The sequence below is a fragment of the Mesoplodon mirus genome (genome assembly GCF_964341445.2).
Source record: "Mesoplodon mirus genome assembly, chromosome: 4".
Taxonomy (NCBI): domain Eukaryota; kingdom Metazoa; phylum Chordata; class Mammalia; order Artiodactyla; family Ziphiidae; genus Mesoplodon; species Mesoplodon mirus.
In genome coordinates, this window is record NC_138979.1 from 3,255,711 (window position 1) to 3,274,039 (window position 18,329).

The following is an 18,329-nucleotide window of genomic DNA, read 5'->3' on the forward strand; positions in this document are numbered from 1 at the left end:
GTATTATCTGTCATTTACTGTTTGCCATGTGCCAGGCACCATGTAAAACTTCACATACAGTATCTCGTTTGCTCTTCACAAAACCCCTCCACCAGAATGATTCACAAATGGCAGGAACTTTCACTCTTTTCCGTAATTAACTGAGCGGACTTCCCACTAGACAGGCATTGCTTTAGGTATCAGAAATACAAAGACGAAAAGCTCAGGCTAGGAGGAGAGAGATGTCAATCACCCAGTAAAGGTAGTAAATGCTACAGCAGTGGTAGGTGGGAAGTGCTCTGAAAGGTGTGAGGGAATTACTAGCTATGTGGGGCTGCTTGCCCAATCCCCAAGAATTCTGATACAACTGGAAAACTGCTGAGAGAATGTGCAATCTAGGGAAAGAAAACTATCCTGCCTCCCTGGAAATATGTACGGTAATCCCAAAGACAGCAGAATCTGAACAGGGAGGATGTTAGCTTTTGTGCATTAGGCTGTAGTAAACATACTACTGGGGGAAAAAAGCAAGTGTTAAAAGACACACTGGAGACCCTTTTTAAAAATATTCATTCGTTTAGTGTACAATTTCGAGGGCCTGCCATGTCCTAATGCAGTACTAGGAGCTAGTAAGAGCACCATGAGAATGTATAAACCAAAACAGCTCTATTAATAATGTAAAGACTCAATATTAATTACGCTTTACATTGCTTTTCACAGCAGTGTTACCCTACTTGCTAATAAAGTCTGGAAACGTTCTCTCTCACCTGTGCTTCATGTGGATAGTCACAGCTCATCTGTGCACTGCGTTTACTTGCTGACTTCTTCCTTAGTGAACGATTCTTCCAGAGGAAAAACCCTTTGAAGCTCCCTTGACGCTTGCTCTGCTCACCCGCTCCCCGTCCCTGGCACCCACGACACTAATCAACACATATGACGTGGACACCCTTGACTTTACAAAAACCTTTCCATGGCTTACAATTCGTCAGTATAAGGTCCCCAAACCTTAGCGCCGTCACGGGATCTGGCTCCTGCCTACCCACCTCTGCAGCCTCTTCTGGAGCACGTGGGGTTTTATCTGCTGCGGTCCCTCCGTCGGATTTGCCACCTCCTCACACCCCCTACCGCCCCCCATCCCCTGCCCCAAAGCACAAGACTTGCATCCGGAGACTTCTGTTGTCACTTCTGCCTTAACACTCTTCCCCGCTCCCCCCGACAAATTCCATCACTTCTTCAAGAAAGACTTCCTTGACTCCAGGGTACTTCAGAAGTCTCTCCTGTGTGTACTACACCAACCTGACACTCTTGTTAACAGGCTCTTTGTCAGTTTGTTTCTTCCACAGACCTGTGAGCTGCTTGAGGTCAGGGACCGTACGTACTAGGCATTCCTAGCCCCACACAGTGCCTGTCACATTAGAATGCTAGAGTATTAGGTGAACAAATGAACCAATGAATTATTATTAGAACTTCCATGTGGCACGATGTTCAATGTTACATAAAAAGTAATGACCACTTAGCAAAAGGCTTTAAAGCTGCTTATCAATTAAAGATGAACAAATTAATCGATACAAACATGTTTCTCAGTCACGAAACTGAGAGCTTGCATACTCTGGTAGGCAGAATAGTGGCCCCCAAAGACGTCTATGCCCTAATCCCCGGGGCACAGACGGTGTGTTATGTTAGGTCATACGGCAAAGGGAAATTAAGGCTGCCGTTGGGATTAAGCTCACTAATCATTATCAGCTGACACTGAAATGGAAGATACCTTGAATGATCCAGGTGGACCTAATTTAACCACAAAAGCCCTCAGACGTGGAAGAGCCGGGCAGAAACAGAGCTAGCAAGCTGGCGGCACGGGATGGGCTCTGCCCTGGGCTGCTGGCCTAGAAGACGGAGGAGGCCCAGAAGTCAAGGAACGTGGGCGGCCTCAGAGCTGGAAAAGGCCGGGAAATGGGTTCTCCCCTCGAGCCTTCCGAAGAAACCCAATCCTGCCAAAACCTTCATTCCAGCTCAGCGAGACCCACTCTGACTTCTGACATCCAGAACTATAAGATAGTACATTTGTGTTGTTTTAAGCCACCAAGTTGGTGGTAATTTTTTTATAGCAGCAACAGGAAACTAACACAATACCTAAAACACATCAGACAAGGTTAACCTTGGCTCCATATGGCAGAGTTTTCTAAGACAATAGCGGCTGGAAGAAGATCGAAGTTTACTTGTCTCTCTAGAACAGAGCTCTGGAGGCAGAAGTCGAGGGCTGGTTATGCACTCCCACACCATCAAGGACTTGGGCTCCTTCAGTCTTGCTGCTGTGCCTTCCTTAACCTGAAGGAGCCCTCGTCAGCAGGTCTGATCCCAGCCAGCAAGAAGAGAAGTTCTAAGGAATGGTGAACCGCTCCCTCTTGAGGGACCTCACCAACCAGGGCATCACTCACAACTCACAGGCCAGGACTGAGAGGCACAGCAGCAGCGAGGTATGTGCAGTGGCCATGCCAGGGGCCACGTGACAAGTGTGGCAGGTTCCATTGTTAAAAGGGGAAGAAACCTATGGGGACAACCAGCCACCTCCACCTTAATACTGTAGTGCTGTGATGCCCCCCCACTCACGGTTTTAAGTACCTAAAAGTAGTCTCTCCTACTTTCAGATCAACCAAGGCAGGGGCCTTCATTTCAAAAACAGTAACTGAATAACTACGATGTCATAGACTCTGGCACATTCCTAAGCTTTGCCAGATTTTGCATGTACACATATTAGAACATGAGTATATGCCTGTCAGTGATGACATCACATTCAAACTCTAGTGTTATAATTGATGGAAACAGAATTCTTGACTAATAAGAAATAAGGCGCAGGGGTTAAGAATCTACCTGCTAATGCAGGGGACACAGGTTTGATCCCTGGTCCTGGAAGATCCTACATGCCGCAGAGCAACTAAGCCCGTGTGCCACAACTACTGAGCCTGCGCTCTAGAGCCCGTGCGCCACAACTACTGAGCCCGCGCACCTAGAGCCAGTGCTCCGCAACGAGAAGCCACCACAGTGAGAAGCCCGCGCACCTCAACGAAGAGTAGCCCCCGCTCGTCGCAACTAGAGAAAGCCCGCGCGCAGCAACGAAGACCCAACACAGCCAAAAATAAATAAATAAAATTAAAAAAATATTCTTAATCATAAAAAAAAGAAGGCTAAAAACATATTTTATTTCTAGACATGTGCTACTCAGGGGCCTGACAGGAAGCAGATGGCATGCCCCAAGGGTGAATTGCAGAGAGTTTGATGAAGAGACTACTTACATGGACGTGGGCAGGCTTTAGGGGAACCAATAAGGGATAAAGTACCCAAGGACTCACAGCAGGAGGAAACCATTACCCTCTCTAGGCCTGAAAGAACAAAGGGAAGGCGCAGTTTCTGGAACTTGCCAAGACCTGTAGCCATGGGACAGGACTGTCTGACCCGAGCCACGGCCTTAGGTAGAGGAGCCAGGCGCCTGCCAAAAGCCACAGACAGGCAGGAGGGAGTGTGGGGGAAGGTGAAATTAATATCCTGACCTCTCTCTCTTTCCTTCCTCTGATCATCTGCCAATGCCTCCAAATGGGCTGAAATCAAATAGAAACCAAAGGGCAAAGGAGCCTGGGTGATGTGGTCCACAGGAATCAGCCTTTCAGAGCACAGAAAGGCAGAGACTGGACTTTGAGGGACAGAGGATAGAACCAGCATAATACGGAGAAGTACTGATGTTTCACAGGGTGGGGATGATTCAAAAGGCCTTGAACAAAAAGAAAAAGGGAATCGATCCAAACAGATCTGGGCAAGACCTGGGACAAAGAAAGATGGAGGAAGAGAATGATTAAAACATGAAAGAGCAGAGAGGGGCCCAGGTGTGATCTACTTATGCAAGTGGGCTAAAGAGAGTGGGCGAAGAAAAATGGAGGCGGAAGACGGAAGAACTTCTGAAGGGCCCGATCAGGGGCCTGAAAGTTGTGGCTCTGTCTGAACACAGGCTCTGTCTGTGTTTCTCATTGCCAACTTTTCCACATGGGTTTAACACAGTGGTGGGACATCTAAAACCTGTTATTGACTGCAAATATTTTTAACATGTATACTCAAAGGATTGAATAGTGGCAGTGATTATAACTGAAGGTCTGTGGAATACAGAAGGCTAGGACTGTAGGTCAAAGAAACAGCAATACTCTGCAGCAGAACCAGTCGGCTGCTAAAAATAAGCCAAGATGCCAGAGAAAAGAAATGCATCGAGACAAAGGGGGAAAAACAGCAAAACAGAATATCAGAAACCTGATATCAGACCCCTGATACCACGGTAGATTCTTAAAATTCCCTCAAATCCAAAATATGCATGTTGCTTTCCTTCTCTCTAGTACAAATTACCTACCTACAGTTGTTAAGTATAAGAAAAAAAATGCTACTCATGTTCACAAGTGATTTCAATAACAGAAACTGTAATCTCTCTTCTGTAGAGGCAGCCTTTGAATGCAATCGCTTTAATCACTGTGACTTTACGGAAAAGATCAGCTTTACTTTTTGGATGTTCATTAACAGCCTTCAAACATCTATCTCCCTCTACGTTTATTTATATTTAACATCTCTCTATGTTAGACATGTTCCTGAAAAACTGTCCCCCAGATTAGAAGCTCCATGGGTTAACATTTCATGGACTTATATTAAAAATAGGAGCCTTATTCCCCAGAGAGGGAAAAACAGTTTTGTGGTGCAATATGTAATAAAATCACAGGGAGGTTTGGGGAAAACACCTGTCCCTATTATTACCTCCTGGGAGGCTTCATTAGAAGAGCGTGTGTGGGTCCTCAGGACAACTGTTGGTTCTGTGCCACCCCGTAGCCTTGTTTCCTTCCTGATCTGGTGACACAGAATTTGGTGAACTGCCCTCTTGCAACGCATGGTGACCCATGTACACCCAGAGTCACTACTGAGCACGGACTGCAGGGCCACTGTCCAGGGGCTTCTCCATGCTGTCCTTTGATGGACAACATGTCTCAAGACTTTAAGATTAAAGCCTGACAAGTTAGCGAAGTCAACTTATTTCATGAAATACCTATATTAACTTGCCGTGAAAATAACCGATTTCTTACTTTAACAAAGATTATAGAATCACATTATGTTCTACTTCTCAAATGTGTTCAGGAAGTGAGGTACGTGGAAATCATATGCTCCATGTGGAACACTGTGCAGTATGTACATTTTAAACTTAAAATAATTTTATGTCAAATTTTATCCTAGCTTATACATGAATCTTACATGAAATGCAAACAGCAGGTGCAAGGGGTTTATGAAAAATTTATAGAAAAAAACTCAATACTGAAAATATTCTACCCATTTACATTTTCCCTGTGAACTTAGAAAAGATTACAGTAATTTAGTTTTAGCAGTCTACCTCTCCTTCAGCATGTGCAATCCCAGTGCTCCCTGGAAGCAGTGTTGCCACTTCAGTGACATTAGAGCTAGGAGCACATATTGAATACATATTGTATAATGACACTACGATTACTAAAAACCAACAACAATACAGGACCCATGCTAAACTCTAACTAGTATCCCCACCATGTGTGAATAAAGTAAGCCTAATTTTTAAAAATTGAGGTATAATTGACTAAATAAACCTAAAGTTTAACACATTTATTTAGAAATTCCTTTTCTAAAGTTATTCTAAAGATTTTTTCCAATTCTTTAGTTACATTTAAGAGATAAAGCAACCATCACATACGCATCAGCTTTAAAGCAGCAATCTATTTTGAGATTTACTTTTGCCTGCTTTCTTTCCAGTCTAGCATTCAATAATTTTGGGAACATTACAGTAAATAAGCACATTAACCACATATTAAATTTATAATCTATATCTAATTACTGTAGGATTTTACAAAATTGAAATTCTGTATTAGAAAATTTGGAACATCAATATTTCCTGTGCATATTTAAAAACCAGAAGTGATCGGGATTAATCATTTGGGAAAAATGACTATGGAGAATCTAAAATCAAGAGCAATTAGTCTCAAAATAAGGCAGAATATAAACGACAGAAAACAGCTTTCACATTCATGATTTCAACTGCTCCTAAGAACTAATGTGATGAAGGCAGATAAACAACCCTTACTTTAAAGCCAAGAAGAGATTCAGAAAAAGTCAACGATACTAACTTTTAAAAGAAATAGTTACCTACCAAGCACCTGCTATGTGATTAGGTACTCTGCTAGGTGCTAAGGGCACAGAAATGAACCAGCAAAAACAAAACACAAAAAAGGTAACTGTCCGCAAGAAGTTGAATAGTCTGGCCCAAACTAACTAAACCAGTAACGACTAAAGTAAGGAAGATGACTTCCACTTGGCTTATCCCTTGACTTTGTCTCTCTGATTTCAAGGTAAGGATGAACAATGAAGAAAGCCTAGTCGGGGGATCAGGACAGGCACCTCAGAAAGACGTGTGACACTTCCTAAGTTTAAAAGCAAGTGAAATATGCACTAGAGTTAGAAAGTTTTGTTTTGTTTTGTTTTTTCCTTTCTGACTGGAAATTAGGGTAGCTGTAAAAAAGCTGTGCGTGTGTGTGCCTGCCTGTGCGCTGGGGCAGGGGGCGTGGGGAGATGCCAGCAAAGGATAAAGTCTACAAGCTGATCCAGAAGGAAATTGAAGAACATCACATAGCTCTTAAGAGGGTAGGGAAAAAGCACCACTTGAACCAAGCAAAGCACGAACGTGGCTCTGGTTCTCACATGTACACGGTCAATTAACACGGTACTGAGGAAAGGCAGGGATGCCTGTACTTAAGATGATCATTAAGACGGATGATTCTAGTTGTGGCCTTGAGGAAGGGAGCAGACATATAGACATAACGTATAGCAAAGGATACTTACAGTCACATTTCACGCACCAATAAATAATGCATTCACTTCTCAAAATGCCAAAGCAAACGTGGGAGAGAATTTTCATCTATATTCAGGATTAAACTTTCTAATTTTAAATTACCAGACTTCAGCTGTAAATTTATTTCAGTTGAAAGGTGTGAAGAGATTATTAATGAATCTTCTAAAAGTCTGGAGAGTGTTTAGAAGATTAACGTAATAAAAAAGTCCAGCCATAGGCACGGCAGAAATTATAAGCATGAATTTATTGAGCACCTACTGTGACAGCACTGTGCTAGGTGACTGGGTTATTTCTCATACTTCGTCACGCTCCGGTCTCCTCAATTTCTCTGTCATCTCTTACCGTGTTCACTTGGAACTGCACGATTCGAAGTGCAGCCCGGCTCACTTATTCCGTAAGGTTGGTCCCAAAGACATTTCCTCATTTGAAGGCGGGGAGGAGGGGAAAGCTAAGTCCCTACCGAGCACTTAAGACCTGACTTCCTTGGTATTTGTGGTGTTATCTACGTGGCCCTTCAGAAGTCCCAGAACTTGTACAAAGAACTCAGAGAAGACCGCAACCGCTCTGCCCCCAAGACCTCCCCCGCCGGCCCTCGTTTCTTGCCGGAAGGTCCTTCGCAGCCACAGCTGCCCGTCTAGGTACTAAATCGCGGCCTGTTGATAACCTGAGCTCTAAGTCTGGAAGCCTCGGATCTGGCCGGCCGGGGGCGGGGGCGGCCGAGGTGACAGCAGGTGAGCGCCCGGCGCGGAGGAGGAAGTGAGACAGGCCGGCGTGGGCATTACTCAGGCCGCGTTACCGCCGAGGTGGCTCGCAAGCGGAACTCCTCGCCCCTCCGTCGCTCCAGCTGGGCTTCTATCTCGCTGAAGTCACTTCCCATCCCGGGTCGCGCGGGGGAAAACCGTGCGTCCGAGGAGGGGCAGAGAGTCAGACGTGCGGGGTCAGGTGGCCTCTCCCCGGGCACCGCGTGTCCCGAACCAGCCCCTCGCCGCTCCCCGGACCTGCCTGCCCCCGATCCCGGGGCGTCCCCGGGCGGCCGGGGGTGCGTGAGCTCCCCGTGAGGAGGAGGGAGGACAGGTCGCTCCGGCCACTCCGGGGGCAGCTCCGAGGACACCGGATCCCGGGGAGAATCAGCCAGACCCGATCGTGCCCCTGGCGGCCGCGGCGGGTGTGGCCGGTTCAGAGCCTCCTACTTTACCTTTCTCACTCCGACGGCCAGTCGCCCTTCGGACCACGTCCACACCGCTCCCCAGCGCCCCCGCCCCCAGCCCGCGACACCTGGGGGAAACTTCTCCCTCGCCCCTCAATGCAAACTCGGCCGCTCCCCCAGCGGCCGCAAACCGTCCTCTCCCTAGCAACAAGGTTCCGGCCGTAGAGCGAGCGGCTCTAGGTGTAAGGAAGGTGATGTCGTAAAGCCGCGAGTGTCGTAAACCAGGTGCGGTGGGGAGGGGGGAGGGGTGGAGGCGGAGGGGCGGGGGGGAAGGGGGAGGGAGGGAGGGGGAGGAGGTGACTCGAGCATTTAGACACAAGCGAGAGGATCATGGCGGATGGCCCCAGGTGTAAGCGCAGAAAGCAGGCGAACCCGCGGCGCAATAACGGTGAGTGGCGGAGGGGACCGGGGAGCGGCGGAGTCAGGGGGAGCCGGGCGGCTGGGGCGCCCCCGGGGGCGAGGGGGGCGAGCCGGGCTGGGGGCGGCCGGGTAGGGACGGGCCAAGTGGAGTGGGAAAGTAGAAAGTAGTGCTCTCTGCCCCCCTCCGGGCCGCCGCCTCGGGAGCCGCGCCGCGGCCGCCCGCTCTCCCTGAACCGTTATGTCTCTTACCTGGTCTCTCCGCCTAGCGGCTCCCGCCGCCCCTGCCGCCTCGCTGGACCGTTAGCCGCCGCCGCCGCCGCATCCCCGGCGCAGGAGGGCGGCCGGGACGCGGCGTCCACTTTTCTGGGCTCCGAGGGAGCGGCTGTTGCTTCTTTCCGCACTTTTCCCCACTCTTGTGCCCCTCGGCGCCCCCCTCCCTTCCTCCTCAGCGCCCTCGGCGTTTCGTCCCCGCGGCGCCGAGGCCCTGGAGCTGAGGAACTAACTTGTGCCCGGCGCTGCCTGTGTAGAGTAGCTTCCGCGCGCTGCAGCCCCGCCGGCGCCGGCGCTCGGGCCCCGCGGCTCGGCCGGGCGGGCGGCGGCGGGACGCGGCGGCCGCGGGCTGCGTGTCGTCCGTGCGCGCGTGTGCGCGGGCGGCGCGGAGCGCGCGGCGGGCGGACGGGCCGGGCCGGGCCGGCGGCGGTAAAGTTGGGACCGGCCGGCGAGGCGCGCTCGGCGCGGGACGGGGCTTCGCGGCGCGGGGCTCGGGTGCCTCAGCGCCCTTCCTCTCCCGCGCCCGCGGCCGCCGCCGCGCCCCGAGCGTGGTCCGCGTCCCGCGGGGAGCCGGCGGGGTCGCGGGCGGGCGGGGCGGGCGCAGAGCTGCGGCCGCGGGAGCCGCGGGGGGCGGCGGGTTTGCGGAGTTGTTACCTGGTCTCGGGACCGCAGACAGGTCCCCGCCCGGGAGGACGCCTCCTCCGCGCCGGGATGGGGTGCCGAGCGTGCGCCTGCCTTGTGCTCTTTCGGTTTGGGGAAGTTGTTACCTGGGCCGGACGCGCGGGGCGTGAAACCGGCGAACGGAGCTTGGACGGCACTCCGGGTCTCGGGTGGAAGGAGGGTGGGGGAGGGGCGCCCGGACCGACGGACGCGGGGCACCGCTGCCTGCGCTGCGGGCCGCGGTGTTTACTGATGAGTGCCGTTGCGCCGGGGACGCACACCCGCCCTGCCTGGCGTGAGAGTTTAGAAAAATAACAATAATGACGAGAGAGCGAGCGCGAGCCCCGAACATGTGGTGGTGGTTTGCACAGTCGCCTTTTGCAGTTGGGAGAGACGGTGTAAGTTGACTGCATGTCTGCTTATCTCGGGCGCCGCTGTGCCCGCCCGCCCGCCCACCGCTCGGCAGCGAACGTCTGCTGGTGGGTATTGTCTGGACAGTTCCTGCGGCGACAGGGCCGAGGCTGGAGCGCGGCCCCCGCCCGCCCGGTACCTGTTTGGAGAATAATGGGCGGCAACGGCCCTGCCGCCGGCTGAGGCCGAGTCTATATAAGGAATTGCACGGACCTAGCGGACCGAGGGGCTCGTGTGGGTTCCTGCGTTATTTTTAAAACGAGTTTCTGAGAGTCGGGAAATAAAGGCGCCTGAAATGGGATCGCCGTGTCCGCCAGAAAATGAGGAAATGCGGGTTTAAGTCAGAACTCCCCGGCGCTCGCCCCACCCCCACGCCTGGGCCCCCTTTCTCCCTCCCCTCTGGGATGCGAAACGCGAGGTTTTGTAACCTTTCCTGGCAATTTCAGATTTTGTGTGGGATTTCCTGTCTCGAAGTAGATACGAAGGTTCTAGGCGGTTTCAAGATGTTTCCTTCCAATCGTAAACGTAATTTTAATATATTCGAGTCGACATTAGAATCACCGCTTTCATGAACGGTGTTAGTTATCCAAATACACATTTGTATTTTAAAGACCTCCGTTAGTTATGATCGATAACTAATATTGGGCGTCCTCATTGTGGAGAGATGACTTGTTACGGCCGCAGCGGAGCACAGGCTATTGCAATTTTAATTTCCTGTTTTAGCGTCAAATAGCGTGTGTGCTATATCGAGCTGTTGCTGCTGTGGCTTTATGAAAGGTAAGTTGGTTTGGAAAGGGCTGTTCGCGTTTTACCTTATTTAAAATGTTCGTCGCCAGAGAAAGGGGCTTTTCTTGTTGCTGACGACATGTGTGTGACATGTGAGTCTGAACCACCCAGCGTCTGTGCAGCTGCTGTAAACATGTTTACCTGAGCAGGAAAGGATGGATTTTCCTCCTAAAGATCCTGTGATACGAATATTACGCCCATAAGGCATATCAACAGCTGACTTAGGGGGAAAAAGCGATCCCGAAAGGTACTTGAAATCAGCAGGAAAGAGAGCTGCTGGACGGCTGCAGCAAATGGCAACTTGCGCAGGTAGAAAAAGATGGTGTTTAGTTTTCCCCTGCGCGTGTCAGCCCCTCCAGTCTGCTGCTTTCATTCTCAAGGGAGCGATTTATTTACCGCGCTTGCTGTCAGTGTTTTTCCTTTGTGTTTACTATTAGAGAAACAGATTTGGGGCTTTTTAGCACAAAATGTCTCGTCTGCAGTGTGCATCACTCTCAGAAAACAAAAGGTGTTTCAGATAGCACTGTGCTACTACAGGTATCTTCCATTTTCATCAGTGTTGGCTCTGTCCTTGTATTTCTTTTTGTTCTCAGATGCATTTCATCCATTGCTGATTATTACAGCCACGCTATTTGATTAAGCCTCATGATTTGCAAATTAAAAATGAAGTTGTATGCCATTGTGTTGTGAAACCTCAGGATAGGTGCTGGTTAAGATTTCTTAGCAACGCAGTCATATTTAAGTTGCAGTTGTTTATTGGAGAGAATCGCTTGGAAAATGTTAACTCTTAAATCTTTTTAATGAAGGAATAAATGATGTATACAGTGGGAAGTGGTCATAGAGATACTTTATGCTGTAATTTATATGTAAATAATTTTTTGTTCATTTTAAAATAAGGCATGCAGATTTTTTGCTAAGCCTTCAGTAAAACATTTTAATTTCCTTTCTGGAATATATCTGCAGAGTAGGATATTAATGGGAGCATCAAGTAATGTAACTTGACAGGGGTAAAACAGTTGAGCAAGGCTTGGCCAAAGCCTGAGACCTTATGTAGTAACTCTATGGTGATGATGTTAGTGGCTTAAATTGATTTTTTTTTTTTTTACGGTTTATAATGTAATGCTTTGTTTGCTGTATTTTAAAAATCTGCCTTCTCATTTTGCACTTCTCCTGTTTGTGGTTATTTATTTATTTATTTATCTACTTGAGAAATGTACTCTAGCTGCTAATGACCACATACTGATGAATTCACTCTAGATGGACTGGCAGGTACATATCTTCTGTCATTTGCATTTCTACTTGCTGTCTTTGGAAACCACCAGTAGAGGATGCTAACAAAAATGATTATTGGTGTAGTATACCATAAATCTATCTATCTCCTGTTGATTTGGGACCTCTGCTTTGATAGGGACCTTCAGTATAATTCCGGGTCTTACCCTTATTTAAAACTAGCCCTGGGTGAATTAGGCATAAGCATTTTCTAGTCTGCTAGGACTGGAAAGAAGTAGGATTGTTCTAGCTTGAACAGTTGTATAAATTTGGTCTTTTTAAATCTTGCAACTGAGATTGCTGTCAATCTAGTCTTGCTTTAGACCAGTTGTATTACTGCTTTTTTAAAGAAAGTTTTGTTTTATGTTGTTAGGTTTAGAGAAGAATATGTAATGATTGGTCCATATTTATTTTGCATTCTTACTATATATTTTTTTCATGCTATATTTTTAAATCTCCTTTTTCATTCATGGTAAGATCCCTGGAAATATATATTTTTAGACATTAAAAATGTAAATGGTTGGATATGGTAAGAAAATTTGAAATTGACTGATCGGTGATATTGTGTAATTATTTTTTTCATAACTTACATAGACTTAAAACTATACATGGGTTGGCAGACAACTACTGAAGAAGGTATTTACCAGCGGTCACTCAGATGTTAGTGATTTTTATCTTTTCCTTCCGCTTCTGATTAAGATTCAGACTCAGGTAGTGTATAAATTTTTAATTTACCAATTGTAAATTAAGGAATGTAAATTTGTTTTGAAGTTTTAAATGCATTTAAGAGTCTCTGTAGTTTACTAATTATTGTATGCTTGTATTCAAAGAATTCTTTTCAACAAATATAAATTGGTACTGTAACTTATATTCCGTGAGATTTAATGTATTTAGTTATGTCTTTTTGGTCTGTGTCTATATAATTATGTTAATGTTACTGTAAACTTTTAGAAGCCTTTCATTAGGTCAAATGTTAGAAGTATTTACTTCCCTAATTTTTTCTAGGTATTTTTACCTAACTATTTTTTAATGGTATTTCTGTAAATGCACCATCACCAGTACCGTAATGCAACAGTAATACTCTTTATCTTGAAATAAGTAGGAATTATGTGAATTATCAGGTAAGCCTGTGTGAATTTCTCATTTTAGGGTGTCATAGTTCTTCTTCTTCTTCTTCTTCTTCTTCTTCGAGAGTGTGTGTGTGTGTGAATATAGTTTTACATTTCCTGACACAGTTCTTGAGTGTGGTTTTCTAATTTCTAGAGCTCAGTAGTGAATAGGTTTGGTTACTATCAACTTAGTTCTTTATGAACTGAGGAACTTTACCACAAAGCCATGACATATACAGTTGTAGCATGGAGCAAAACTTAAACTATCTTGTAAATTGAAAGTACCAATCACTTGTTAAAATGACCCTAGTATAAGAGCATATGAAATATTTGGTTAGTACTTTTTTTTCTTTCTTATATCCAGTGTTTTTGAAATGCCATACCCTATGTTTGCAATTTCAGTAACTTTGAAGCATGTGGTGAGAAAGTTATATCAAGTTGGGAATGATACATTTAAAATAACAACTTAATTGTCTCTCATACTTGTGTTTTTTTCCCTCCTTTTTTGCTTTCCCCTGTATAAATCACTTCTAAGCATGTGATTAGAGCCAGATGTAAACACAGATGCAATATCATGTGGAATTATATTGTTAGCTACTCTTAACTACCTGTAGTGAATTGCAATGGAGGAGAAGAAAAGTCATGCAGATGTTGGAAGAAGATACGCATTGGTGTGCGGAAGTGCAATGAGAGGTTAGAGGACTTGGTGAAATGGTAGAAATAGTATTTAGGACTGAAAAAGGTTTCTTAATCCTTGCAGTATGATCAGTAATTTATGGGGAAATGTATGTTCATCTCTAACAGAGCTATGAGCTAAATAAAACAAATAAAAGTTCATTGTTGAAAGAAAAGTAAAATATTTTAAGTTAGAAAGATACCCTGATTAGGAAATATAATAAAATGTATCTCTTAAAATACTTTTTAAAAGGCTGTATGTTGTGCCTATAACTAGCTAAGTGATCATTAAACTAGTTATATTAAAAGTAGACAATAAATGGATATACACATAGTAGGAAAAGTTCTGTAGCAACCCTGCTTAAAATTAAATGTGATCTGTTATACAAGCATTGCTATAGGAAATAATCTTTCCTTTGGATGGGACAGTGGCTTTTTTTCTAAGTTTTTCCGGCTTTATTGAGATGTAATAGGCGTACAACATTGTGTAAGTTTAAGGTGTACAGTGTGATGATTTGATACATGTATAGATTGCACGTTTGCCATGATAAGGTTAGTTAACACACCCTTCACCTCACGTAATTACACTCTTGTCGCCATGGTGAGAACATTAAAACTACTCTCATAGCAGCTTTCACGTACAGCATACAGTTCTGTTAACTAGTGTCCTCATGCTGTGTGTGCATCAGTTCCCCGGAGTTTATTCGTGTTATAATTGAAAGTTTGTACCCTTTGACAGACATCTCTATGGGACAGCGTTTGAAGAATTGTATCTGCAAAGGGAGCATTCTTAGGACATCGATTTTACCAAATACAGTTTTTCAGTATGCTGTGCACGTGATGGGGTGGGTTATACTGCTTGTTAACCTGAAACGGAGTTTCTTGGAAGTATGGCAACATACTTAAATAGCACGGTGCTCTCTAATGAGTAAAGTTTGCCTGTGGATTGTGTTCAGAGAAAAAAATTTAATGTTTACAACTCACTTCATTAATTTTGTTACAACGTATTTTGGAGTATATCATTTAGGTGTAGATAAACCCAAAGATTCCAGAAGGAACAGCCAAAAAAGCGGAATTCAAGTCCATGCTTGCGTTACAGCTATGAAACGTTTTATTAGATTCTTATTTTTCATTCTCTAAGAAGTTGTTTTCCTCTTGTTTATTTCGTCAAACATTTCCTTGTTATTTAATACAGGTGCTCTGGAGACACAGGGAATGCAGTTAATTGTCCATGTACACATTTTTCTCCTACAGTCAACTCTGTGTATTCCTGGGACTTGATGTGCAGGGTTTGGGGTCTGCACTGTAGCTGTTGGTGGAAGACCTCATAGCAGGGCAGCGTGGAGGACCTTCATCCTCGCTTTTGCTGAAACAACTGCATCTGTGCTGGAATTATTAGGAACAGATGTTTCGTGACCTCTTAATTCCCACTCCCCTTCCCCCTCCCCTTCCCCATCCATATTTAAACTTCAGTGTGAATGAAGATAAATATGGGAATGATGTCAGTTTCTCATGTTTATTATTGTATTCTAAAAATATTGCAAGACATCTCTTTTCTCTTTTAAAATGTTCCAGTTTCAAAATTTTAGGTATATTCTAATTCCAGCTTTTTAAAGATATTTTAAATATTGTGATATCAATTTTCTTTTTATAAAATGTGACACCACTATTTTTTAGATACCTCAGTTACTATTTATGGCCACCAAGCCACAATATAGTCTAATTTCCCTTATTTTTAATGTCTTCATATCCATTTAATCCACAGATCTAATTGAATGCTTGTTTTTTTATTAAATGCTCAGGGTGACCAGTTTGTTGATTAAAAAATTCATCATTCTCTTGGAATCTTACATTTTTAATATGGAAGGGACTTTTAGGGAATCATCATTTTTAATCTGAAAATTGATACAGATAATCTGAAATTTAGGGCCTTCAAGTAGAAACTCCATACGAGACTATAATGTGTGTTTTGAGAAGGGGCAGCGGTGATGCGTGGAATAGTGGGTAGTAAAATCCTTAACGGAATAGAGTGTCTGAACCTGGGCTCAAGTTAACGTCACTCTGACTTAGGTACTTGCCAAGGCTCTCTGAACATCACTGTATCTCTAATGTTTTCTCCTTTCTGCCCTAAAAAACTAAGTTGCTATTCATTCCTATTGCTACATCACTCTTCTAAATCTCTTTTGATACTCTTGTTTTTTATTTATTTATTTTTTGGTTGCGGGGGAGGGAATAATTGGAGCAGAGAGAAAATAATTTCCTATGAATAAAAATTAAGAAAATAAAAATTAAAAAAAGAAAAAGAAAATAAAAATTGTGGAGCTGGAGGGATTCGGGACAATCATCCGAATCCATTTTTTTCAGATAAGCAAACAGATTCAAAGAGGTAAAAGGACTTTGCCAAGTTCCTATTACGAGTTTGCTTGGACCAGGTTATAGCTTCTCAGGCTAGTAGCTTGGTATTCCGTTATTAGACCGTTTTATCCATGATGATAACAAGGAAGAACTAGAAGCTGCGAATTTTCAAATTTGTCATAGTAAAAACCAAATGTATTGTGTAGAATACTCAATCATATCATAAAAATGGATTTCTAATCTATTCCCATAAATCCATCAAATTTAACAGTTGATGTGCCGATATCACTTAGAACATTTCAGGTGCAGAGAGTTGGTCTGGTCTGCTTAGAGGCATATACTCCCATTATTTGGATTGTAATTTTCCCTCTTCATTCCCTACCTCAACTCCCATTCACCCTGTCCTTCCCAACCCTCACTTCCACCCAATCTAGTGTGTTTTATATATGTCCTTGGCTATGTCTCTGTCCTTGTAAAATTATCTAGTTCTTTGTGTGTTTTGCATCTGTATACCTGATATTTTGCTGTATATTTTACTTTCGCCACCCCGTGTTGTTCGAGATCTGTTCATGTTCCTGTAAGTACATCTAGTTCATTGCTTCCAGCTGTGCAGTATTTCATGGTTTGTGTCAGCACTTATCAATTACTCTACTCATTAGTTCCCCTAATGATGGATGCCTAGGTTGACTCCAACTCTTGGGTACAAATAATTCTGTAAAAACATCTTTTTACATGTTGCTAATGGCTGTGGAAGAGTTTCTCTGGGAACATACATCCAGGCATAGTATTGCTGAGTTACAGGTTAGTCACATATTTAATATCACTAAATTCTGCCAGATTGTTTCTAAAACGGCTACACCAATTTTTACCTTCACCAGTGTTACATAAAAATTCCTATATTCTCACATTTTTGTCAGCTTTTAGTATTGTACAACATCTGCATTTGGCTAGTTTGATAGTTATTAAATAGAATATTGTAGTTGCTTTAATATGTATTTTCTTGTTTACTGGCGAGGTTGGTTATTTCTTCACATCCTTGCTAGCCATTTGAGTTTCCCTTTCCATGTCTGGCTTATTCATACTCTTTGCCCTTCTTTTTGGTTTGGTTTCTACTTGTTGATTTCCTAGAATTCCTTGTGTATTTGAGATAGTAATCCCAGTCACCTGTTGACTTTGACTATGGTATGGAAATCCCTAATTTTAATATATTTACATCTGTCAAATTTTTGACTTTGTGGGTAGTAGGAAAGTCCTTCCTAATCCATGAATTGCAGAGATATTTTCTTAGATTTTCTTCTAATAGTTTTGTAGTTTTACCTTTCATATTTAGGTCTCTGGTGAATCTGGAGTTCACTTTTTGAATGTAGTGTTTCTTTCTGAAGGGGAGCAAACGTAGTGGTTAAGGGTTTGGGTTGATCCTATAATTTACTAGATGAGTCACCTTGGCCAAGTTGCTTAGTCTCCGTATGCTTGACTTCTCCCATATGTAAAATGGGGGAGGTAACCTTAGAGTTTATGAAGCACTGCACTTAGCACAGTTTTAAGCATTCAATAAACGTTTGTTTAAAGTTTTATTTATATTATTAGATTATGTTTGTTTTAAATGCAGCTTGCATCAACTGATGCTTAATTCCTTATTCTCTTGTCCACAATTAACTTTAACTGACATAACTGCCATTTAAAAGGATGTTGTTATAAAATTTATTCATTGCTTCTATAGCTTTGACCTTAAACATTGCTTAGTTGTTCTGGCCTTAAGAACAAGGCTGTCCGTTAAATCAGTAATAGAATAGTAATATACACTGAAGCTTCATCTTATAGCTATTAGTATATGGTTTTTAGCTTGAGGAAGGCGGCCTTGAACTCCTTTTTAAAGAGCATTATATTGAGAGAGACCTCACCATATTACTTTATGTATAATATTGACCTGAACTTCAAGGATAATGTCCCAGTATTCTATTGCATAAAACAAAGAACCTTGAGCTGGGGAGAGTAGATAGGGAGGGTTAGAGGGAGGCTCAAGAGGGAGGGGATAAGGAGATATATGTATATGCATAGCTGATTCACTTTGTTTACAGCAGAAACTAATACAACATTGTAAAGCAATTATACTCCAAAAAAGATGAAAAAAAAATTGAGTAGCTTAATGAATGTGGCATCCACAACTTTTCATGGTTTCATTCATTTAGTTTGGAATATATTGAAGAAGACAGTTGTATGTCTTCCTAAAACATAGTATGTTCTTGTGCTTATGGATCAAGGCAATCCTAAGACAAAAGTTAAAATGCTACCCTGTTTTGTGTGTGTGTTAATAAACTTTATTGAGGTATAATTTGCATTCTACACTGAAGCTTCATCTTAT

The 18,329-nt window shown here is 43.9% G+C and overlaps 2 protein-coding genes across 18 annotated transcripts in view; one reads left to right on the forward strand and one right to left on the reverse strand.

Moving 5' to 3' along the window:
- Window positions 1-9,715, reverse strand: part of ZNF438 (zinc finger protein 438) — a 388,718-nt gene extending 379,003 nt beyond the window's left edge. For 7 of the 17 annotated variants that reach the window (XM_082620003.1, XM_082619983.1, XM_082619973.1 and 4 more), the window contains exon 1: window positions 8,682-8,979. The gene's annotated coding sequence lies outside the window, so the exon portion shown is untranslated. Of the gene's footprint in view, window positions 1-7,119; window positions 7,718-8,060; window positions 8,214-8,681; window positions 8,980-9,356 lie in introns of those variants that run through there. The other 10 variants (XM_082619993.1, XM_082619990.1, XM_082619992.1 and 7 more) reach the window with 5 other exon arrangements.
- ZEB1 (zinc finger E-box binding homeobox 1) overlaps window positions 8,379-18,329 on the forward strand; it is a 202,061-nt gene continuing 192,110 nt past the window's right edge. Inside the window, exon 1 of the mRNA XM_082619971.1 lies at window positions 8,379-8,460. Coding sequence (XP_082476097.1) covers window positions 8,403-8,460 — 58 coding nt within the window. The 5' untranslated portion in view covers window positions 8,379-8,402. The remainder of the gene's footprint in view (window positions 8,461-18,329) is intronic.